The sequence below is a fragment of the Apus apus genome, chromosome 4 (assembly GCF_020740795.1).
Source record: "Apus apus isolate bApuApu2 chromosome 4, bApuApu2.pri.cur, whole genome shotgun sequence".
Taxonomy (NCBI): domain Eukaryota; kingdom Metazoa; phylum Chordata; class Aves; order Apodiformes; family Apodidae; genus Apus; species Apus apus.
The window spans coordinates 81,578,362-81,603,628 of record NC_067285.1 but is presented as its reverse complement, the minus strand read 5'-3'; the positions used below and the strand labels follow the sequence as shown (position 1 = coordinate 81,603,628).

Genomic DNA, 25,267 nt, shown 5'->3' with positions numbered 1-25,267 from the left:
TTTCCTCACATTTAAATGGAACTTTCTATATTCCAGCTTGTGCCTGTTGCCACTCGTTCTGTCACTGGGAAGTACTAACAAGACTCTGGCTTCATCCTCCTTGCACCCACCCTTTAGATGCCTGTAGGCATTGATAAGGTCTCCCCTCAGCCTTCTCTTCTCCAGGCTAAAAAGTCCCAGCTCTCTCAGCCTTTCCTCATAAGGGAGATGCTCCAATCCCGCAATCATCTTTGTTGTCCTTTCTTTCCATTCTCTTGTCCTGCTGTTCTCCTTACCACTGATTTGACACTAGATGCATCCCATACAGAGATGCTGTCTATCTGCCACCGATCTGGCAGGCTGGGCCAGCTGGGTCACCCAATGGACTAAGCTTCTGAAAGTTTCCATTTCCTTAAGCTCAGGCCTGATTCCCTTGCATGCAGCTACTTAATAAATCCTCCTTAATATACAACCCTACTTTGCTTTTGCAGGTATCAATGCAATAAATGCTCTGCCAAAAATGTGGTTTGTGCATAGCTCAGCAGATTGAAGCATAAGGGAGCAGTTATCCCAAGGCACCCCCAGGGTTCAAAAGCCTTCTCCTAGGACACAGCATTTCACAAAGCACGTTGCTGCTGCAGGGAGTGGCCTGGCTGAGCCACACAAACAGGTACAAGAAAAGAAACAAGGGTGTAATTTGCAGAATAACACTCAATGACACTAAAGACACCACAGCAAGGAAAAGCTATTGCAAAGAACTCATTCTTCAAAACTTTTTCCTTCTCAGCACGCCACACCAACACGGGCATGCCTTGCTCCTAACACTGTCATCAGCCTGTATTGCTCACCAGTACACTGGCCAAGGACACAGCCCCTAACACACTCAGTTTCCACTCATTACCCCAACAAAAAGGGTCAAAGGGCCACAAAAATGATTGGAAGGATGGAACATCTCTCCTATGAAGACAGGCTGAGAGAGTTTGGGTTGTTCAGCCTGGAGAAAAGAAGGTTCTGGGAAGACCTTAGAGTAGCCTTCCAGTACCTGAAGGGGCTACAGGAAAGGTGGAGAGGGACTTTTTACAAAGGCTTGTAGTAATAGGATGAGGGGAAATGGTTTCAAACCGGAAGAGAGTATATTAGGTCAGATATTAGGAAGAAATTATTTACTGTGGGGTTGGTGAGGCAGTGGAACAGGTTGCCCAGGGAAGCTATGGATGCCCCCTCCCTGGAAACATTCAGAGTCAGGTTCAATGGCACTTTAAGCAACCTGGTCTAGTGGAGGTGGCCCTGCTCACTGCAGGGGGGGTTGGACTAGATGATCTTTAAAGACCCCTTCCAACCCAAACCATTCTATGAGTCTATAAACTCCCAACACCCCACATGAGCTGGACCTTATGCCCCAATCTGCAGGATGGAGCTCTTCTTTCATTCCCAATGCTCCTGGCATTTTTGCCACACTAAGGATGTGCATCTCTCAGCTGTTTGCTTTCATTAGAGCTAGCAAAGCAAAGCAGTTCTTGGGGACACCCCATAATAGCTTGTGTCAAGATAAGGTAAGTTGCAGGAGCATGCTGATGAGCTTTTCATTCAGCTTGTTGCATCCTGTGAACCTACCCCTTGAGCAGATCTGTGCACAGAAAGACTTCCAAGTAACTGCTTCTCAAAACCACCATGTAATGTGTAAGAAAGGCCTCTCTCAAGTGAGCATCTTGCATCTTGGTGTTCCCTCCACTTAGAGAGGGCCCAGATACTGCTGTCCTTCCCCTACCTGTTATATATAGTCCAATACAAACCAAAACTGGGAAATCAATTCTCTAAGGTGGCTGACTCCACCTTAAGAAAGCAAGCCCACTATGACTGTTTCATTCTGTGTTATTTGCCATGCTGAGTTATTTCACCAGAAACATTACAGAAGCAAGAAACCCACTAAGAAACAACCAGAAATGATAAAAAAATCCTAAATGAGACCCTACATGAGACCCTATGTTCCACAACAGTTCAGCAGTTATATTGTTACTTACCAAATAGATCCACATTGCACAAGTGGTGTTAAATTTGCTTTTTCTTTTATTTTGAGGTATTAATATACTATGTTTTCTTTGTTCTACTGGTGCTATTCAAAATAATTGACAAAAGAATTCTCCCCACTTCCCTAGATTAAATGTTATCCCAAATGTTTGTACTTTACAGTTATGCTATGGAAAATATTCATGAGTAATCACACCAAAGTCATTATGACTACCCCTGTGAAGAAAAATTTAATCTCCTCTTCAAGCATTTACAGAGATTTGGACCTGAAAACGACTAATGTGTTGCACTCAGTTCCAAGCTCAGCATTTTTAAGTAAAACCATCCATTTTTAAATTGGTACTGCAGCATTTCCTTTTGTAACAAGTCCCTGACACCAAGAACCCCTGGCTTCATGCATGTTCTTGCAACTCTGTAATAAGCTCTTGGGAGGTCCCCAGGTTTTTCTTTCAGCAAGAGGGGCAAATACCACAAACTCACTTTTCTGGTCCTTGAAATACATTATCAGATGGAGAAAATGATGTGTCTGTAAAAGTAGAAGGAAGATGATACAATAGGCAGCATACCAGTGCACTGACCCCCTTCAACCCACAATGGGGAATTGAAACGCAGAATTTCTAGGCTGGGATCTTCCACTCAATGCACCCCGTGCTTTGGCTCCCAGCAAGAAGGGCTCCCTGCTTCCAGTGCCCACTGCCCACGTTCCCAGCCAAGGCATGCTGTGGATGGCAAACCCTCATGGCTCTGAGACCACAGGCAAGGTACCGCTCCCCTGGCCCTGGGACTCAGAGATCACCAGCACTACACAGAGAAGAAAAAGGAGCATCTCCATGCATGAAGACTCCTGTGAACTCCACTGGGAGCCACCAGTGGCTACAGAAACTGGCTCCACGTTAGTCACAGGGGGAGCCAGGCAAGGTCTGGCAGCATGTAAAGAAGTTCTTGTGTATGCTGGATTTTTCTTCTGTGAATGTATCTATTTAAACAGAAAAGAATTCAGGCTTCGGGGGAAAGGTCGTTCCGTTGGGGATTTTTTTGTGGTGTTTTTGTTGTTGTTGCAGTTGTTTTTTTTTAAAGAGAAATTATTAATCTAAGTTATGGAGGATGCTACAAGTTTAATAAAACAATGAGAAAGTCATGTTTTAACTTTTTTGAAAAAGCAGCTCTTTTTGTTTGTTTCCAGCTTACCTCCTAAAAATTCATTTCAAGGTCCAAAATCCTCACATCAGAAAAAACAGAAAAACATCACTGCTCTGCTTATTTTCTCCACAGGACTCATATTTCAGTCAGCTTCTGCAATATAGCCGCTGTCACGCTTTGGAGCACTCTTGTTACCTTTCCTTGCATCTTTTCTAGTTCTGTTTTTTTCATGCTGGTTTTGTTGGGGTTTTTTTTTGGTGTTTTTTTCCAATGCGGCGAACCCAGCTTCACGTGGTGTTCAACATACCTCTGCACCACAGTAGTTACATGTTGGTATCCTATCATCTTCAGTTTTATCTTCTATTTTTCTGAGCCATAAGTTTACAGAAGGGAAAAAAAAAAATAATAAAAAAATTCAACATTAAGTTTGAAAAAACTGGTAAAATGCTAGAGGTTTCAAAAAAATCAAAGAAGAAGCCTAAGTTCCTGCAATTTTCTATTTACCTTTCTATTATCAACTTGAGTACGTTTCCCAAATGTTTTTCTGTCCTTTAGACTGAAGTGCCTGAGTAGCTGGGCTGCTGCCTAAAGTAGGCTGAGCTAAAATCTTTAGTCCAGTTGTCTTCTCAGCCAGCATAAATAAGCAAAAAAATCCTCCAATGGAAAAGCAGTGACCTTAAAACAAAACAAAACCCAACCAAATGAAAAACAACAACCAACTGTAGTTAGGAAGGTAATACACACCCTTTCGTTTAAAAATACCTAACACCATGTTCTTAAAAAGAACAAAGACATTTTAATTGAGTTTCTTGTGCATCTGCATTCTCAGCATTGTCCAGTCATCAGCATCAACTCCCCATCATGACTGTCAGTGTGGGATGCCCAAGGCCACCACCATAAACACAGGCTGACACAACACAAATGTGGGACAGGGAAGGAAAAGAGATTTAATTTATATGAGTGGAAAATCAACTGAGAGAAGGAAATACAAATTGAACCAACAATAATCCCTTTAACACATTGCCTATAATTTCCCTCTCCCATTTATGATATACAGCAATAAATTTCAGAAACTCCCAAAGAAACAGGACAATGCTTTTAATTTCAAGGAGTCAAGAGCTAACAGTGTGAGACTGCTTGCCCAGACACTGCTTGCTAGGCAGAAAGGAGGAAAAAAAAAAAAAAAAAAGCTTTAGTGACTTGATCAAAGAATACACTCTTATCTAATAAGGCCAAAGAATATACTCCTATCTAATAAAGTCAGGCATGCCCTTATTAGTTAGACAGGCAGCTCTGGATTCTACATTTAGAAAATCTTGTAGATAATTGCCTGGGCTTGCCAATGCCACTGTATCGGGTTTCTAGTGATGCTTAGGGCAGCATATTTTGTATGAGTTATACCACCAGGAAAAGTATATCATCTCAACTGGCAGTAAAATTTTGCTTACACACACGCACTTCTGAACTGTTTAAATGTAAAGCAGAACAACTAGAACACATGAACAGAGAATTGCTTGATTTTATCCCACCATATGTTCTACAGTTCTCCTGAAAGCAGCCACTTACGGCACTACAAAGAAAGCTACAGTTTGTCCAGAACAGAAAAATGTATTTACTCTTGCTAGCAACAAAAAAACACAAATATTTCACTCCACCAGCAGCCTTCATAGTTAGCCTAGAATAACAATAAAAAGTGAGACCTCCTCTCTTGACTGAGCTCAGGGTGTGTTTGGCTACAGCACTTACAGAACAGTTTTACCCAACTGCCAATTACTCATGTTATCTTCACAACCATGAACAGAACAGCAAATTGTTTCTTAAAGAGCACCCTCTTTTCTGGAGCCTGAGAAAGTATTTCCTGGCTGGATCCTCAGAAGCTGATGTTAATAATTCAATGGCAAAACATATTTTCTGGGGCAAGAGGAGAGGAAATGGATATGAGAAGAAAGAATAAGACAAATTGCAGTCTGTGTTTTCATATGTTCTTTCTCTCCTGTGTTCCACTTAGCTTGAGGCATCTCTATTTCTCATTTCCCTAGGAACACAATATCTAACTCCTAATGTCACTGGAAAATTCCCACTGCAAGTAAAATTTTGATCTTTTAAGTAAGACAACATGCAAAGCTCTATAGTTAACCAAACCTGCCTCCGCCAGCAACCCACTAGGATATGGTAACACCTCCTAAAAGCACAAGGGTCCTCCATCCAGATGGCTTCTTCCTTTAACTAGTCCCTTTCCAGATCTGCCACGATCTAGTCCCCCAAATCTGCTGTCCAAACACACTGAATACAACCAGTCTCACCTTGCACTGGGAGCAGATTAACAGATCTGTTGTGTTAGGAATTGCATTAGAATTGGGACAGAAAACTTGGAAACTCTGTACATTTTCTGTGGTTTTATTGACATCACAGTCTATAAAAACATACAGAAATAGGGTTTGAGGTTTTTCTAAAAGCATTTATTCAGAAGATTAATTCCCTGCGAGTCAATTAAGCAGGTATTTTCATAGCCCTGAGGTTATCAATCAGACTGCAGAAACACTGAAATTAGAGAATGAATGAATGGTCAATGTCTCCTCCTCCCTTCACTCAAAGCCCAACTTCAAGGTCCACAGCCTCTGTTAAGTGCTTTCTGTCAGAAGGCTGAGATAAGAATGAAAGGAAGGAGATAAGAAGGAAATGCTCAATAACAAGACTAGTTCTAAAGCCAGACTGAAAACATGATTTAATGAGCTGAGTAAAAAAATGGTGGTTGCTGAAGGACCAGGTCAACTGCAGACAGAAAAGTCACAGAAGTGAAAAAATGAGGTTCACAAGGGAAAGGAAGAGCACATGGTTAATTTGTTTTCTGTAACTTCCATTCACAAAGTCTTTACAACCTAATTTCTCAGCATTTAAAATTAAGGAAAGGTCAGGTTTGCAGGCCATTTCAAAAGGTCTACTGCAATTACGTAAAGCAGCTATTGCTGGGTTCCTGGCAAAAAAAAATTCTGCCATGGAAGAAGTGGATGGCAAAAAAACAGTCTTTCCTAAGACCAAAAGGCACAATAAGAAGACAACCTGCTATAAAAAGCTGCCAGCAGCTATGGTTCTGTTAACCACCTTAAGCATCTGTCAAAATAGTCAAATACAGCTTAGGCAGGCCAATGTTTTGTGGGGTTTTTTGCTTTTTTTGTCTGTTTTTTAAAGAACTAACACTTGGCAACTGAAGGCATTGGGCTCATCTTGTTCGTAGCTGTGCATTCAAGAAGGTGTCCCCATTGGCACAGAAACAGTGTCCAAAGAGCCAGCCAGATGGTGCTGCGTGCTCCTGGGTCTCCCATTAGGCAGAGCAACTGGAGGCAGGACCAGGGGAACCTGTTATGCAGAAGCCAGAGTTACAGAAGGACCTGTCCACAGCAAAACATGCAGGAAATGTGGAAATCACCCACAAGATCCACCAGAGCTGCTGTCAGCTGGTGCTGCTGTCTTCAATAGGGTGTTACAGGTTAGGTGATGGGAACAACCTGGCCCAACGACATGCCTGCGAGCAGAAGGTTGGACCAGAGACCCCTGGAGATCCCTTCCCACCCAAATTACCTTATGATCCCATAAATACCTGTTTGCAGACCATAACAGAGAGGAGATAAGACTGCAGGTTCACAGCAGTTTATCCCGATCTCTCTTCCTCCCCCCTCACCACAGGTTAGGTTTTTGCCTATGAGCTGGCTCACTGGGTCAGAGCAAAAGAGAGAGCAAAGGCTGAGAGGCCTTCATGGTGCTGACCCACCAGCTCAAACCACCGTGGCAGTGCAGATGCAGAGGGAAGTTTGGTTCCTGCTAAAAATTGTAAGGAGGGACTACGGTCCTCTAGTCAAACTTCCGAAAATGGACCTGTGCCTTCCTGAGCAAAGCGAAAGCAGAGATAAAAAAGACAAGTTAGGGGCAACACTGGTAAAGATTGACTCGAGCACCTTCCACATCTACCCCACTAGGTCCCAGTGGATGGTTTGTCAACCCTGTTGTTCCCATGCTGTTCTGCACCGTGCATTGCCTCAACCATCTCATGTTTTTCCGGGTCAAAAACATGCCATTCACAAAACATATGGTCTGACCTCAAAGAAAAACAGCACTATATCCATTATATATATCCATTCCAAGAGTCGGCTTTTGAAGGCTCAGCCCCAGCTAGCACCAAGTGCAGCCAATGACATTTCCAGAGCCATCAGGAAAGACACGATGTCTCCAAGGAAGGCGGAGATTGTAGAAGCAGCTAGAGCAGAGCCACCAGAACAATAATGCTGCAAGCAGCGGGGTGGCAGGTAGGCCGAGAAGGGACAGGCTGTTATCAGCACTTCATCAGGCTGGTGTGATCCTGGCACAAAGCCACCGGCAGAGAGGAAGACAAGAGCTTGAGAGGAAGACAAGAGCTTGCCTGCTGGCACTAGCTTTTAAGCAGAGAGATAGCATTGAGAAAAGGTCAGTTACAGATAAAGGTAAAAGCCACGCTTGCCAAGATCACAGAAAAAGAAATTCAAAAGGCAGGAAGGGAAAAGCCCTGAAGAATTCACTGCAACAGCTCAGTCTGTAAAGGAGGGTTACAGTAACCCAATGCTGCAGTGTCATCTAGATAAGCCTGAGCTTTAATCTAGGGACTTCAGGCACTTATTGCAGCAGCTCATCACAGGCTGCCTGTGCAGCAAGCGGAGTGAGCCACTGCTGAACGCTGTAATTATTGCTGGAGCTGAAGAATGCAAACCATACCTGAGCTAGCTAGCTCAAAACTAGCTCAGATGCATTTATGTTCAGCTGCAACACATGCAGGGACTTAAAGAATCCTACCAATGAAACCAAGTGTGGTGACCTTGCAAAAGCGCTGAGATCTTTGAGACCTTGGTTTCAGGAATGGAAAAGAAAAACTCACAAGATGCCTCTTCCCTTTCCACCCTCTCTTTTCCAGGATGACAGCAGGTCACTTCCCCAGATGCACTTCTGTGCATTGCCACAGAGTGAAGAGAACCAGGCAGTTCCGACAAATGTGCTTCAGTAGGAGATGCAGCATTGCCTTGAGGTGCCTATCTCATTTTTTCTTACCATAATTAGCAAGGACTAAGCCTGCAAGAAGTCACATACTACACCAAAACCTATAGGTAACATCATGCAACAATCATTATCTTGCAGTTAGGTGAAACACCATATAAACTATCACAGGATCCAGTTTCCTTCTGCAATCACTGCTGGGGTTTTCATGGCATATACCAAGAGTGTAAGACCACAGACTGGTGCAGTATGATGTGCCTCCTCTTATGGCTGCTGACCCAAGGGGCCCTGCATTCATTTTCTGAATGAATAACCAGCACAAATAAAGTAAGGATACACATTAAGTGTTACGATTTTATGGCTCCAGACACAAGCCACACACATATCTAAGTATCTGTGACTGCAAACTCACCATAGCTCCACCAAAGCTTTCAAAAGACTTATGCATGCAACTTATTCACAAAGCAGGCTGAGGGGTGCCACAAGTAATTACTACAGCCTAAGCAGTGCAAAAACAGGTAAAGCAAATCCAGGCAGGTTTTGAGCAAGAATTCTTTGCCTGGTTGCCTATTTACAGATTACCTCTCATTCATAAGTAACCTTGTGTGTGTGTGTAATTATCTAGAGGTTTGCACTGTGAGAGCACCTACAGGCCTCAGCCCCAGGCCAGCACAGCAATGCCCAGAGCCACATCGATGTGACAGAGCCACCAAGTTCTCTGCCCCGAAGCTCTTGTGCTGACAAACATAACTCAAGAAGCAACACTTGGACCAAGCTTTTCAGCAAGCAGCCCTCGAAGTGCCAGCTGTTGCTGTGCAGGGCTAGGCAGGCTGCTCTGAAAGTTACCACTGCAGGTGTCCTCAAAGCAGGGAGAAGGGGAAGAGGTGGAGAGCAAGCACTGATGTCCAGAGTACCTGCCATGGATCAGGAATTGGGAACCATGAGAAGGGAAGGTTTGATGAAGTCTGCAGCACACTGGTAAGGGAGCACAGGCTTCAGCTGCACAGATACCTGCACACTCAGGTGTTAAATGCTGGGCTTGGCGAGGTCAGTGGTTTTCAACTAGGGGTCTGCAGAACCCCAAATGATGTGTGAACTCCTTTCCAAAAGATAACAGTGAAAACCAACTATCATATTGTCAGCAATCTGAAAACTAAAGAAAGCTGAGGGCCATGACACGGGCAGGTTATTACTCACTGGGACAGGAGGCAATTTAAACTATTCAAAACAATTGAAAATCCTCTGGAATTGAAAATTGGTGCACAAGCTACTAATCAAAAGTGTTCACCAGCATGGAAACAAGAAAAAGTTGAAATAACAGGCTCCAGTTGTTCAGACTTTTCCTAGATAGTGGGAAGTCCTGTCAAAAATATTTCCTTTTTACCCCCATCACTCATCACAAAAATCAACTCTGAAGCCTGTAGCTCACTTTTCTTCCATCTCACAAGATGACTGGTACCTAACAGCTCTCAATGAACAGGATGTTTTGTCCTCTGTCTCAACACAAATATCTAAGAGGTTGGAAAGACAGCACTGGGATTAATTTAAGTAACCAATGAAACCTGAAGCCAAACAATTACCTGAGCAGAAAAATTAAAAAGACTAATGCACTGAAACACAGATAAATCTGCTTTCCTTCTTTTAGATCAAATATATCACTGAATGAGTCTAGTTATTGACAGAACAGTGATGGATATCGTGAGTCTGACACTAAAACATTTTACAGCCATACTGCACTTGAACAATAGCCAAGAAGCAAGTCCCTACAGACCTTCCAATAGCTATTTGGCAACAATGAGATCTAGCTGTACACCTCTAACAAAGACAAGCTAGCAATCAGAAAATACCTTGGAAACAAAAGCAAAGGACTGGAATTAATAAGAAATCTATCAGCCAAAGACTAGAAGCTACTACCATAAATGAAAAATGACAAGATGTTAGCCACTAGTTCCTGTTCAAGGAAACCAACTATAATGATTGTAGGTCGAGTCACCTACTTTTTGTGACTTCATCTTTATTGACAAAGTATAAATTAAGATTTCCTCTTCATGCTTTTATTGAAGAAGTATTAATTACAACTTCCTCTTTGTACTTTTCCTGAAGGCACCTACAGACCCTGGGTAAACTCTTCTGCTGTTTATTTTCCTGTGTATTGTACACACCAAAAATAAAAATGTGAAGAATACCAGTACTGATTTTGCAAGCTTAACTATCAAAGGCCTCGTAACTCAAAATACAGATGACCCACTCTGGGATTAACCACACAGATTAACTCTTCCAGTGAATCTTTCAACAGTCAGGCAAACATCAGAACATATAACATGCCTGTATTTTAAAATGTGAGCCCTCCCACCAATGTCAGACTTAATTCACTATGTGCACATATGGGAACCTGTGTCTTGCTGAATCAAGATCACTCAAGGTAATGGGAAACCTCTCTTTGTACAGCACTTAAAACACTATATGCACCCTCACAGACACTTCTATATGAACCAACTACAAAATTTCTTTGGGTAACACTGCAAAGTTTCACAGCCCTACAAGTCCTATGCTCTTCCTTCCCCACCTCGTAGGCACCTCCCAATCACCTGTAAGATGGAGATGATACCACATAGGTAGACATCCTAAGAAAATACAGTAAGTACTATTAGAATCTCCACTGTTGCTAAACACAGAGCAGACCCGACACCTATCTGACTTGCTTCCCTACCACATGAAATACTATATCGAAGATCATCTGTTCGTATCACAGAAAACTTGGCCAACCTCCCTTCTCTGTTGGTCTCTCACTTCTTCCAGCTGTTCATATTGGTAAAGCAGGCATCTCTACAAGGGTCATGTCTGGTCTGAAGATGCCTGTTTGAAAAATATACTTGTTGCTAGAGCATCTAAGACTGGAGAGACTGAAAGTTATTATTTTCCTGCTCCCTATTTATCCACTGTTTACCTCTTTGTGACTATCCTCTGCAGCTTCTCAAAAAACTAACATTTTCCTCTTCAATGGCATAAGATTTCTCAGTCAGTAGCATCAAGAAAGTATGTCTTTTTAACCAAAGAATAATTGTGACAAATTAGCAATGATACCAGGAAAGTTCCTTGTCTTCAAAGATTTTTTCAGCCCTACTTCAGAAACAGTGGGTGAATGTGGCCCTTTAAATTCTCTTAAATTAAACTAGGGAGAAAACTCATACCCTTTTATTTATTTGTAATAACCTTTTCTGCTAAGTGTCTAGTATGTTCAATATCGTCTTTGCTTTAAAACAGACCTTAAAATCCTATTTTTCAACTGCTTAAACCACCTTGTGAACATGTGGCTAATGAGGACATCCCCACAGCCCAAGCTGGTTGCTGACTTCCCACAGGCAGACCAGGACCACACACGATGCCACACCAGGCACCTGGAAACCTTCACCCAGGCCCATCCCACCTGCCACAAGCTGCTCTTCTTCGACTTAAACTGTCATATAAACACCAGTCCGCCAGGACCTCCTTCCTCTATTCTCATTCCTGGTGCTGTGGACATGTCACTGTCTCTCTGGGCACTCAAGATTGCCCATGGTAGCCTAGACCATCCTACTTGACAAGACCCATTTGCAAGGTCTCACCAGGAGGCTCCCAGCAGGTGGAAATCCTCTGCATGGGTGCTCACCGACTTCTGGCTTCAGAAGCAAGGGCATCTCGACAACACCCTTGGATTAAGCAACGTGTACGGGTCTCCCTGAGCGGAGACGGAGGAGACAAAGGAGGCCCTTCAGGGAAACCCAGAGAAAACACTCAGCTTGCTTTTAATGCCAGCTATTGTTATTTCATCTGTCAATGAAAAGGGAACTTGTCTGGGCACTAACCCTGCGATACACACAAGCAGGAAAGCAAACACTGAACACTGGCCTGCCGGAGCAGGAGGCAAGGGTAGAGTCCCCTCCCACACAGGCTGAGGAGCACTGGAAGGCTCAAGGGCAGGCTGAGCACTGCTGGCAGCCAAATAACATACAGGGAATTGGGAATTCTTTGATTAAAAAAACCCTCTACCAAAACCAACCAAACAAAAATACCCCCACAACCCAACAACAACAAAACCCCAAAACACACACACACAAACAATAAAAAGCAACACAATCAAACCCATCACCCAAAAAAAAAAAAAAAAACCACCAAAAAAAACCCCAAAAAAACCAACTAAACCCTCCAAACCTATAGAAATTCCCATGAAACTTACAGAACTTCAGTTACCTCTCTGTAGAATTTCTGGGAATCACAGAATTGTCAGATTTGGAAGGGACCTCTAGAGATCACCTAGTCCAACTCCCCTGCTAAAGCAGGATCCCCTAGAGTACATTGCCCAGGGCAGCATACAGGCAAGTCTTGAACATCTCCAGAAAAGGAGACTCCACAACCTTCCTGGGCAGCCTGTTCCAGTGCCCTGTCACTCTCATACTGAAGTTTTTCCTCACATTTAAATGGAACTTTCTATATTCCAGCTTGTGCCTGTTGCCACTCGTTCTGTCACTGGGAACTACTGACAAGACCCTGGCTTCATCCTCCTTGCACCCACCCTTTAGATACCTTTAGGCATTGATAAGGTCTCCCCTCAGCCTTCTCTTCTCCAGGCTAAAGAGTCCCAGCTCTCTCAGCCTTTCCTCATAAGAGAGATGCTCCAATCCCGCAGTCATCTTTGTTGCCCTTCACTGGACTCTCTCTAGTAGTTCCCTGTCTCTCTTGAACTGGAGAGCCCAGAACTGGACAAAGTATTCCAGATGTGGTCTCACCAGGGCAGAATAGAGAGGGAGAATGACCTCTCTTGACTGGCCACACTCTTCTTTATGCACCCCAGGATTCCATTGGCCTTCTCGGTCACAAGGGCACACTGCTGGCTCATGGATAATTTACTATCTACCAGGACTCCCAGATCCTTCTCCTCAGAGCTTCTTTCCCACAGGTCCATCCCTAACCTGTATTGGTGCATGGGGTTCTTCTTCCCCAGGTGCAGGACCCTACACTTGTCCCTGTTGAACCTCATTAGGTTCCTCTCCACCCAGCCTTCCATCCTGTCCAGGTCACACAGGATGGCAGCACAGCCCTCTGGAGTGTCAGCCTCCCCTCCCAGTTTGGTATCATCAGCGAACTTACTGTGGATACACTCTGTCCCCTCATCCAGGTCATTGATTAATATGTTGAACAAGACTGGACCAAGTATTGATCCCTGGGGCACACCAGGTTACAGGCCTCCAACTCGAACACAATAAATTAACAGACAATGATAAAACCCATTGGATAACATATTTGGGAAGGAACATCAGTAATGAACTGTATGCATTGCTATTGGCACAGCTGTAGGGCTCTAGAAGCTCATGGACCCAAGGATACTGGTAAGACAGGCAAGTAGACAAGAATATATTTGTTAGGCTATTAACTCTTCCTCACAATGACCTTGAGAAAGGCTGATGCATCCCGAAACCTTATTTCTTCCATAGTCTTTGCATATAGAAAAACACCCATGAATATAATTACCAAACTGGAAAATACAACTAAAGTCTGAGTGAATATAAATTTGTCTGTCTTCTTAAGCTAAAAGTTTCACTAGACTTGGTATAGGCTTTTTTTAAAGGACAAAAAAGTTCCTGTTTTTAAAACAGAAATACTTGTTTTATAGCCCCACAAAAATACCTAAGACTCTGCTGCCAAATCTCAAACACGCTGGCAGCATCCAGCTTCTTCTAATGCTAATAATACATTGCAAGTTTTACACCTCCAGTGTTATACCTGTTCCCTGCAGTCTCACTCCTCCTTGAGCGCCTCTGAGGAGCAAGTGAGAGCAGAGGTTACTGCACACACAGCTGCCAGGCAGCAGACAAGCAGGAGTTACTGGAGCTGTGGTTACTGGTGAGGATGGACACACTGCCCTGCTACCAACACAGAGCCACTGCTCAGCCACAGTCCAGCCCCGGGGTTTCCCCTCCCAAAACAGACCTTTCTTCCCCTTCTGCTGTCACCAGGAGTAGGAATCAGCCTCCTCCATGGCCAACCTAATCCTGCTGGCTACTGCATTTTAGGTCACATTACTGGGAAAGCCACTGGGACTTGTCACCTTCCAAGATCCCCTCTCAGCTCTTTTGGTGGGATTTCCCACACCAAGGCCAGCAATGGGCCCTTTGGTATCCTTGCTCTCCTCTGAAGAAAAGCATGACCTAGCATATGTATGTTCTGAAGCTCTACCAGCGAAAAAACTGCTTTATAACTAAAACTTCATTAAGGAACCCAAACCACACTCTTCACACCGAAAATTTTTTCAATTTCACAATGTATAGATTTTGTGAAGAACCAAGTCTGGAGTAATTTCCTAGAGTTTAAGGGAACTGGTTTGCCTTTCTGAAAGAGCAATCTTTGATACAACCACATATCACTTTGTTAATGAACTGATGATAGTGGAATTCAAGGTTAAGCTAAAAGGCTGCTCTATTTTACTCAGACTTCTATTTTTTTTGGTGTCCTATCACACAAGAACAACGAAGTCTCATACTGCATGGGTTAGAAGCATATCCAGCTCCAGAAAACACACTACAGAAGTCATTATACTGTGCTTATTTACATGCTGTTACAAGAAAACAAAAACCAGGCTTAATAAGTGGCAATGGTGATATTACCCTATTGCTTTTCTGCTACAGGAAAAAAAAAAACAAACAACTATTTGGATTCCCTGGGGAGTTCTTGACCCTTGAATGTGTTCTTTATTGCTATTGTGGCTCAGGCCAGGAGCTCGTTAAAAAAGGGGCTGTGAAGACCTGTTCAAATGTCAACTAGAAAGCACTTTGTTTCATCAAAGTATACATGTTTGCATATTCTTAACATTCAGATATTTTTATCACAAATCTCGGGTGAAATCTCAGGTCATAAACTGAGGGATCAAGTACACTGGACAGAAGAAACCATGTTTATATATTAGGTAAAGGGATTTTATTTAAAAAAATAACATAATATCCCTAAAAACCTTACCAGATCTGGCCCACTCAGGGAGCAGTTTTGATATTGGAAACTAGAGACTGCAATAACATTCCCAGCAGTCAACATGATTGAAGAATAATGAAAACATTTATACTTTTGTATATAAAACAAAGAAGCAAAGTTTGGAGAGAGCCTGAATTTTCAGAACCCCATTAAATTTCAGCTACTGCAGAAAATGATTATTAAGAATTTCCTTCCATCCTCTCATTTCACAGCCAGTTTCTGCAGAGGAGATGACCATCTGGTTGCAGCTTTTATTTTCTCCGAATACTTTAGCCTTTCCTTAACTACCAAGAAAAGGAGACCCTGGTCATCATGTGCTTGCTGAAGCCAAGGGAAGGTGTGATGTTGTTCAGCAGGCAGCTTTGGATGCCAAGAGTCTTGGAGGATATTTCATCTGAGTTGTATCTTTCCTGCTACTCTATCTAACTGGATGTCTCAAGAACATGGTAAAGCTTTTAAATGCCCTACCTGGGGGACCATCTGTGATTCTCCTGGCCACCAGAAAGGAGGACAGATTCGGCATCTGGATGAATGTCTGATGGCAACAACACCAGGAGAGCTGGGAGAGAGGGCCAACTTCATTCCCACTCCCTTTACAAAGGAGCTGAATCAAAACCCCACGACTCAAGCCCATGGACAGCAGTGCTGACCCTTCCTGTAGCATCTCTGCACTAAATGGACATTTATCCGGGAATAAAAACAAACCCATTTCAAGCTAAATCTTTAACTGTGGCAACATGTGTAGAGGTCTGAATTTAGTCAACTAAAATCATTACAATTTGATAAATAAAATATTAGGCAACATGCCTCTAACTAGCAAATTACAAAGTTGGGGAACATGCTATTGAATTTTGTGCCGCCAAATTGCAAGGTAGAGTGGGCAAGACGGGGGTGCCTGTGGCTGGCAGCCCCATGGCCAGCCCTTGCTGTGGTCTTCAGGCATCCCATCTGCCTCAGCTTCTGTGAAAACAAAACCAACTATGCAGAAAACAGGAGCAGGACAGGTGGAAAGGTGACTTAGTGAGCAGCCTGTCGGTATATGATGCTGGCAGCCCAAGAGCCCATTTGAAGTACTTGATAACACCTGACAAGGGCTTCTTTCAGTGCACACCCACTGTGCTGCTCCCCAGGAAAAACAGGGGCCCTTTGAGGAGGAAAACAAGGAGCATTCAAAGACTGGACCTTCATGTGCAGACAAAGGTATGGAGAGAGTGATGGCCTGGGCAGAGGCTCTTGGCCACCAGAGTTTCCTTACAGCATCACTTCTTTACACAGAGCATATGCTTAACTCACAAAGCTGGATGACTTAGTTGCCACTGGGATGGACTCTTTACTATACAATGGCACCCTTTGTAGGGGAAAAGAAGGTGGAGAGACAGTACTAGCTGGCTATTAACCTTATAAATCCTTCACTTGAGTTGCACAATGAATAACATGCGTCATTGTATTTGACTTTGCTTCTTCACATAAAGCTGCATGGAATGAAAAAAAAATAAATTAAAAAACATTCAGGAAGGAAAGATATGCCCTATTTATTTTCATGTTACATTTTAGATAACGTGTTAGTCTTGCTGACCATCCAGAGCTTTCTTTAAAGACCAAAAAGCATTTCTGCCCAAGATTTCACTAGCAAAGTGTGAGCACAAACCACATACTGAGAAATCAGGCACATTACATGCAGTTCATACTCACTTAGCTCTTCCCTTTCTCTCCCCAGTGTCTAAAAACTGCTTTTACCAAGTACATTAAAGCCACAAACCAACATTTCTGAGCAACAAAGTTCTTTGCTCAAAGTTGGGAGAAAATTCACAAGCACTTCAGCCAGGGCATCAGCTTAAATTTACCCAATTTTACCTTTTTCTTTTTTTTTCTTTTTTTTTTTTTTTAGGCAGCAGTAACCACATCAAAGATATAAAAAGTTTCTAGTAGATCTCTAATCAGCTCTAAGCTGGAGTGTGAGAGAAGGAGAAAAAAAAATAATTGTTGTTTAAATCCCCTGAAGTTCCCATGGTAATACCACAAGGCATACAAAAGGTGTAGATGAGTGTGCGGTCAACTCCTCCTCAGAGGTTTTATTGCTATGAAACCTAATGCTCCCTCACTGAAAAGAAATTTTCATTATATAAAGCAGATAATTGGGAAGAAAAAAAGACCATTCATGTTTTATGACTGGCCATAGATGAATAACATTTAATGTCCAACAGTCTACACTGCACCATAATCATCCACTAATGACTGGAAAATTCACTGTGAAAACTACTGAACCTAAACTGCTGGGGTGTTAATTTAATTTTTGATGGCAAGAGAGTATACAGCAGGGACAGAAAAGAAAGGCAGCACTTAGGTCCAGCTCCCAGCGTGGCAAAAAAGTTTCCCTCCCCTATGCCTGGCCGAGCAGGAACAATGGACAACAGCCTGGCGCCGCCAACTTCACTGAATTATAACTCCTGCTAGTTAGTTTAATTATTGCACACACATTTCTTGAAAACTCCATTTGAAACATCAGCTTCTAATTGGAGAAATTGCTGTGGGCATGACCGAAGGATTATTATAAAGTCTGGTCATTTCTTTTCAAGCAATCGTTACAAAAGGGCATGGCCCTTCCATGAAGTGTATGAAAACCTCTCAAAGATGCCCATTGTCTGAGACACAGAAATTAAGTGCAAGAGATACAGAAAAGAGTCTCATCTGGGAACACAAAAGGCAATGAAGATACAAAATTGAGGTGGAGCATTCTGCTACACCAGCAGCATCTTGCACAGAAGAGCTGAAAGGGAAAAAAATATTCAGCTTCCAGGATGACAAATATTAGTGGGTGCAAATGGAAGGTGTGTCAAAGACAGAAATCTTATTAAAATAATAACGCCTATTAAAGACTTAAGTTGCAAAATCATAGAATCAAAAGCCTTGCAAAGTTACAAGAAAGCTTCAAATCACTCTTTCCAAAGACAACTAATTTCATCACAGGACCTATAGGTTTGCATAAGGTTTCCTTGACCTGCTAAATCAGCAAATTTAGGTTTGGTGGGTTTGTTTATTCAGCATCAGCTTATGTTTCCCAAAGCTTCCCTGTCAGGCAACTTAACAAAACTAGATACACCCACCAATGTCCTAATACCCAAGTAACTCTGATCACTACAAAAATGGACACTGACCAAACTTTTATAGCGTAACCATTTATTTCTACATTCTACTACATTTAAAACTTATGTCTCTGGTAGTTTTCTTAACGCCACATGGGAAACACTTCATTCCCTGTACCCTCAAACCCTAAGCTGAGGTGCTAAAGTAACTCTCTGATGTCCTTTATAGTCCTGCTCTATTTCACGGTAGTGTCTAATTTTACAGCTCAAGAGTTGAATCTTCAGGCTCTGGAATCTCATATGGATTTTAATCCATTCACTTTCTGGCTCAGATTCACCTGCACCAAGCACACTAGGACTGTTCCTGTTTACTACAGATTAGACTTTCAGAAACTTTTCGTTATCAAGCCAGGGTGACTTAAACATAGAGAGACTACTCAGTGACAAGTCTTCTCCTCGTTTACATTTCCAGCAGCAGAAAACATGCTATGCATATCAGAGGTTTAGTATTGCCTCCTCCTCACCAGATACTTCTTCCTTCAGTTATTATCTCTGTGGCCATCACAACCCATTACTCATCAGACCAGCCAAGGTTCTGGACCGCAATGAACAAGAAAGGTCAGCGACACCAGTAGCGGTTTGAAAGTCAGGCTGCTGTCATGATTTCTGGCTCATGTTGGCACTTCACGATGCAGGTGAAGGGAAGCGTTGTCTGAGGCTCTCCAGTACACATGTGTGATGGTCATGCAGCTGGGAAGAGGAGGCATTTCTGTTCCTCATTCCCTTCCAGGCAGCAGTGGGAGGTCAGGACATTCTTCCCCCACTGCTCTGGGGCAGGCAGCTCGTCCTCCAGCCACCCCATCCCAGCCTGGCTCCAGGGACAGGAGGGGCAGAAAGCTACACCCTACCTTTATGCAAGCAGCCAGCCAGCCAAGAGAACAGGCAAGAGAAATAACCCCACAGAATTGCCCAGGTAACCCCCATGGCCCTAGAGTGCAGAGAAAGACCTCCCCAGCTCAGCTCCATGAACACCCTCACTGCTACACCTGATTACAGTAACCCCCTATTCCCACCACAGCACCAGGGCTACCAGTTGGGCCAGAGCAGCAGAAAACAGCAGCTTCACCTTCATCAAAAATACCATGCCACTTCTTCCCCTTGACCCCATCAGTTATTTATTAACAGCAGTACAATATTGCTGTTCTGCACCTCCCAACAGGCAGGGTATTTTTCTGCTCAGCCTGAGATACACACCACTTTTTTTTTTTTTTTTTTTTTAAAGCTTTAAAGCACAGGGACTTCTTTTTTTTAACTGTAAGTGTACTGTTCACTGCTTTAATGCTACAAAGTGGAGAATAAAGTGTGAGAGAGCTCTTAAATAAGACACAGCCATTTACGCAGTAAGCACCTAATTATGTTGAAAATACAATTACACACATTTAAGCAGATGCTTATGCCCATGGGCCAGACCCATTACTTTGACAATTCTTTACCTGCTTACCTCTACAGTAAGTGCAAGTTGAATCTATCTAGATACAAGACCTGAATTCACAGCCTGGGTGTGGAAAAAAGGCAGTGGGGAAAAAAAAAAAAAAAATCAATTAGTTGCTCCTATCTCATTTAACACAGCTAAGGACACTGCACAACAGGGAAGACTCCAGCAGGTCCTTGCTCTTTTTTCACAGCCTTTAATCAAATACTGAGAGGCATTTGCTATTTTTAAAGTCAAATGAAAACTTTTGGCTGAAGTCTTTTGTAAATTCACAGCAAAGATAACCCCCCAAGGAATGTGTATTATTTACACATTAGAGAGCTTACTTATTAACATGAACTTCCAGCAAAAGTTGTGTTTCTGTATTTTGAAAACAGGCCACAAAGACCTATTTACATTCCTTGTCTGGTTTTAGTAACGTCAAGGTCAGAGCACACTCTTCCATATCCCTCCTGCGCAGGGGGCTGAGGAATGTCACCCAATAGGTAGGCTCCAGGGACACCCCAAAAATCAATCACTGACCCTTACACTCTGTCAAGCTATGATGGCCATTTAAAAGCTCTTCATCCTCAGTCCAGCTGGAGCCAAAAAGCCCAAAGGAGCAGCAGGTACTAACCACTGTCTGTATCTCTAAGCTTACACCACAGTTTGTTGCAAAAGTAAAGGCATAAGGATACAACAACCTTGGATGGAAAGCAGCACACACAGGTGTTTCTCCCCTTGTTTTGCTGGCCATCAACAGAAACTTCATCCAAACCTGCATCACAATGGAAATTGACCACGCAAATGTTTACCCTCCCCTAAACAGTGGAGGAATGCAGAAAGCTTTTCTAACACTAGAATAGAATTTACCACCTGTTCTCCAAGACTTCTTTGTCATCAGAGATTCGGGGGAAATTTCACTATAATGAGGTAAAAAAATGGGTCCATCAGCTCATTTTTAAACAGGCAGCTTGTCCTGAGCTTGACCTGACCACGGATGAATTAAAATAAATCTGGTGGGGAAACAGTGAATGACAGCGTCTGAAAACTGCAAGAGACACAAGACTGCAAAGAACAGAACTGATCATACTCTGCCTATTCCAGAAGGACAGAGACAGCTAAAAACATTAAAAACCAATACTAAAAAAGGAAAGTGAGAAACACCAAATATTTATGCTCCATTCTTTGCAGGAACTTCTACTCAGTTGATGTTTTAAAAGAAATGCATAGGACTGAAAGTCCCAGTGCAGAGAGAGCAACTCTAACTTTGTGACCTGTTCCAGGTGCCTGCTGTGTGAGACACAGAAGTCGTACCTAAGGAAAATAAGGAAAAGACAGTTTGCCTCCCCACTCTCACTGCAGAGGCCATAGGAGGCAAAGAGACCTTCACAGTCATAAAACAATTCCTCACAATTTGTCTTGTCTCCATAAGAGATGCTGCGTGTTTCAAGCTGTAAAGGCTGCAGGTTACCTTAAATCCTAAGGAAAACTTCAGTTCCGTTGCTCTTCATGCCTCCTCAATACATACACCAAATAGCCACAGCTTTATTTCTCAGAGGTTTGGGGTGTTTATTTTTGCTCCCCATGCTAGGATTTTTTGAGAAAGTTCAGGAAGAGACCTGCTCCTCCTAGGCCGCACTGCACACAAGCAGGACCCCCTTGGGGGAACCACAGGGTAACCTGAGTCTTGAGCTCACCTCGGCATGACAGACTTGCCATTTACTGCTGCCGGAGCCACCCACCTTGCAGCGCAGGAACCCAGGCATTCCTCATCTCCTACTACTGCTTCTTGCTATAGAAGCCACCTTCCCAGGACTACTGTGACACAAGTTCGAGCTACCAAGTAGGTCCCAATATAAAGTGAACTAGTGGTTTAGCAAGCCAAGAGATGCTAAAAAGAACTTTTAAAATTTCTAATGTTAGAAATTATTCCCTTTAATGAACTGATTGTAACCGTCATTAAAAGCCTGCGCTCTTTGTAAACATGAGCAGCGATTCCCGAATTGTGCAAAGGTCTGGCAGCTCCAGGAGGGCGCGGGATCCTCCCGCAGGGAAAGGCCCGCAGAGGCGACGAGCCGCAGAAGATGGCCCGCAGAGGGACTGCCGGCATTCCACCCTGCGAGGGGGTTATTCCAAAACTTACACTGTATTGTTTTAACCCTGCCGGCTGAAGGGAAAGGGGGAGCGCACCCTCCAAGCGACCCCACGGTAGCTCCTCGGCCGAGCCCCGGTTCCTGGCAGCGCATCCTTGCACCGCCGCCGGTCCCGCTCGGCTCGCCCCTCTCGCCCCCACCCACTGTCGGGGGGCACAAACCCTCGCCCGCGGCGGCTGCTCCGGGTCAGCTCTGCGGGGCCGTGCGGGGCCGCGCCCGTCCGGCCCCCGCGCCCCCCGCCCGGGCGGAGAGACCCCCGCGCCCCGCGGCACCTACCCAGGCACTTGATGTGGAAGCCGCTGGGGGGCTTGAGGGAGCGGCGCGCCCAGCCCTGCCGCAGCACCTCCAGGTGCTCCTCCTTGCCCTGCACCAGCAGCACCTGCTCGTCTATCCAGCCCAGGAAGAAGGTCTCGGCCACCGCCGCCGTGGCCCGCCGGTCCCAGAAGTGCTGCATGTTCTCCCGCTTGAAGTCCGCGAAGATCTCGTAGCCGATGCGGTGTCGGCCCAGCTCCGCCGCCGGCCCCGCACCGCCGCCCTCACCGCCGCCCGCCCGCCCCCCGGCCGCGGCGTCCAGGACGATGGCCAGGGAGTGCGGGGCGATCTGCAGGCACCGCTCCGCCCTGCGCGGCATGGCCGCTCACCGCCCGCCGCCGGGCACGGGCAGGGGCAGGGACATGCCTTCCCGCGGCCGCGCTGCCTCCCGCGCCCGCCCGTCCGCGCTCCGCACCGCTCCGCCCCGCCGCGGCGGGGCCCGGGCCGCTCCGCCCCCGGCACTCCCCCGGCACGGCGCGGCCGGGCGCGGCGGGGACCGGCACAGTGCCCCGAGGCGGGGACGGGATCCCGCGTGTGCCGGTCCCGCAGCAGGCAGCGGCCGCCGCCTCCCGGCCAGGCAGCCCGCAAGCCCCGTACTCCCGCGTCCACCTCCCTGTCCTAGCGCGGGAACGGGAGCATCAGCCCCAGAAACGAAACGAGCCCGCCCGCATCCCCGCCCGCGGTGTAGGCTTCCCGGCACCCCGGGGTTCGGGACACCTCGCCCTTCCCCCTGTGAAACAGGGGCATCCCCCAGCCACTTCCACCTTATCCCAGCAAGTCTCACGGTCGTTGCACTTGTGCTTCTTCCAGCCGTTGCACAGCTCTAGGTAAAATACCGAATTAATTATTTACTGTGAGGGTGAGGGCACAGGTTGCCCAGGGAAGTTGTGAATGCCCCCTGCCTGGAAAAGTTCCTGTTCAAGAGCAGGTTGGATGGGGCTCTGAGCAACCTGGTCTAGGGGGAGGTGTCCCTGCCTATGCAGGGGGATGGAATTAGTTGATCTTTAATGTTCTTCCAACCCAAACTGTTCTATGATTCTATGAAAATACCAAGTGAGCAGCACTGACCCTGCTGTGTCCAAGTGTCCATCACCTTCTTCATCACCCATAATGATCCTGTGTCACTTTGTGTCTTAGGGGTGCTGAAGTATTATGGTGATGGAACCAGTGCAAGGTTTATTCCTGACTTCTGTGTCTTTTTCCCAGCAGTTTAATATTTTGCCTCCTCTGCCCTCCAGGTCACTGGCTGCCTGTGAGGCTCAAGGGAGAGGTCAGCAAAAATGAGCGTGGCATGAGCAGAAGTGGAGGGGCAGAGCCTGGCCTGGAGTGCGTGTCAGAGCAGTCAACGGCTGCTCAGCAGCAGGTGCTGGCAGCAAGGTGCCAGTTACACCTGTGAGAAGGTAGATTTAGGAACCTCACTCCCATCCCCCTTAAACTGTAACCCATTTAGTTCTAACCTTATTCAAACCCTGTGGCACTCTCTATCTGGTTTCATCCACTTCCTTCTCTGGGGCACTGTATAGGTCAGGCTCCTCTGATATTCCCACTCCCTACTTCTTGGGTTTCATCCAATGCTGTCTAGGCACTGCAAGGAAAGTAAAATTTACCATCATCCCAAAGAGTTTTACGAGGAGACAAGTTCTATGAAATCAGCTTCACCAAAAGGAAAATGAGAGGTAAAATAAATTACCCAGAATCATTGTAGTCATTCTGAGCCAGGAGCAGAACCTGTAAATACTGGCTGGCAATTCAATAACCCTTTCCCAAGTATCCAGCACAGAAGGATCTCAGGACACCCCTTGCTTCAACCAGCAATAGTTTTGATGGTGCTTCTGTCAATATTTCAAAGGGCCGCTTTCACATTGTCACTCAGCCCTAAGCTTTGCTAGAGGACCCCCCAGCATCCTTATTGTGCTCCAAACTTCTTTCCAAAGTTCACCTGAGGCATTAACTGCCTGTTAAAAGAGCTAGTCTTAGTGTGTTGAAACTACTGTCATGATTTTGTCATACTCATGTCATTCTTACCTTCTGCCTTCCTCCTCTCTGCTTAGTATCAGCCTTTTATCTCACTCACTGTACCTGTATTTCAGTTCTCCTTGGCAGGGCTCACCCTTGGGTTTCCTTTTTGTGGAGCACATCACATTGATATCTCAACTGCTGATTAAAATCACCAGGTGACTTAAGGGCTCGGTTGGGTTTTTCAGTTTTTATCCCTACCTGCAAGAACAAAGGAGTCCTATTAAGCCTTGTGACTGTTTTTAGGTTTCTGCACTGGATATGTACTAAGCACTTAGGTGGAGGGCCACACACTTTGCCTACAGCCTCCAAATCCCACGTTTTAGCCAAATCCGTGATGCTTCTGCTGCCTTTGGGAAAAGCATGTGCTCAGTATGGCATGCCTGGCAGCCTTCAGTCATGGCATTGGCATTGCTCTCTCCATTGGCTGAGCTACTTGCCCTTTCCATACTAATTTCTGAAGCAACTGGTATGGTGAAACACACGACAGCAGTCCTTGTTCTCCCCTTGCAAGGCATTTGCACTAACACTTAACAGGTTGTCAACATCTTCCCTACCCCTGCCTTGTTCTCCTGTAAAGGCTGGTCCTCAGCCCGCTAATCCTCTCCCACCCTGCTTTCATCACCTCTTCCTTGTGCTGGCAGGCTGGCCCTCCCTTCTTCTCTCCCTCCTTCCCTCCTTCTCTCTTTCCCTCCTTCCCTTTTTCCCTCCCTTCATCCCTCCATTGGCACACTACCCCTCTCCCCAGCTTGCACACATGTAATGTCACACACCAGTGTAACAAAAGAAAGTAGGCTATAATTTCTCCAAAACATGTTTGACAGAGCCCAGTGATTGTTGCACAAATCAAAATCCACCATGTGCTGCGTGTAAGGGGCCATCCCCGTAAAAGCAAGTGCCAGGATTGCCTGAGTGGGACCTTGAGTTCCAGGTTCAGAGACTATCCTTGTTTCAAGGGCCTGGGGAAAGGCTCTGCACAACAGTTATGTACTAAGTAAACTGTTCATCATTCATTATTCCCTGTTTTCCCCAATCTCTTTTCTGATTCAAACATTTATTGT

The 25,267-nt window shown here is 44.9% G+C and overlaps 1 protein-coding gene across 1 annotated transcript in view; it reads right to left on the bottom strand.

The window, feature by feature from the left end:
* STOX2 (storkhead box 2) overlaps positions 1-22,509 on the bottom strand; it is a 174,580-nt gene extending 152,071 nt beyond the window's left edge. Inside the window, exon 1 of the mRNA XM_051616892.1 lies at positions 22,155-22,509. Coding sequence (XP_051472852.1) covers positions 22,155-22,509 — 355 coding nt within the window. The remainder of the gene's footprint in view (positions 1-22,154) is intronic.
* Between the last annotated feature and the right edge of the window lie 2,758 nt (positions 22,510-25,267).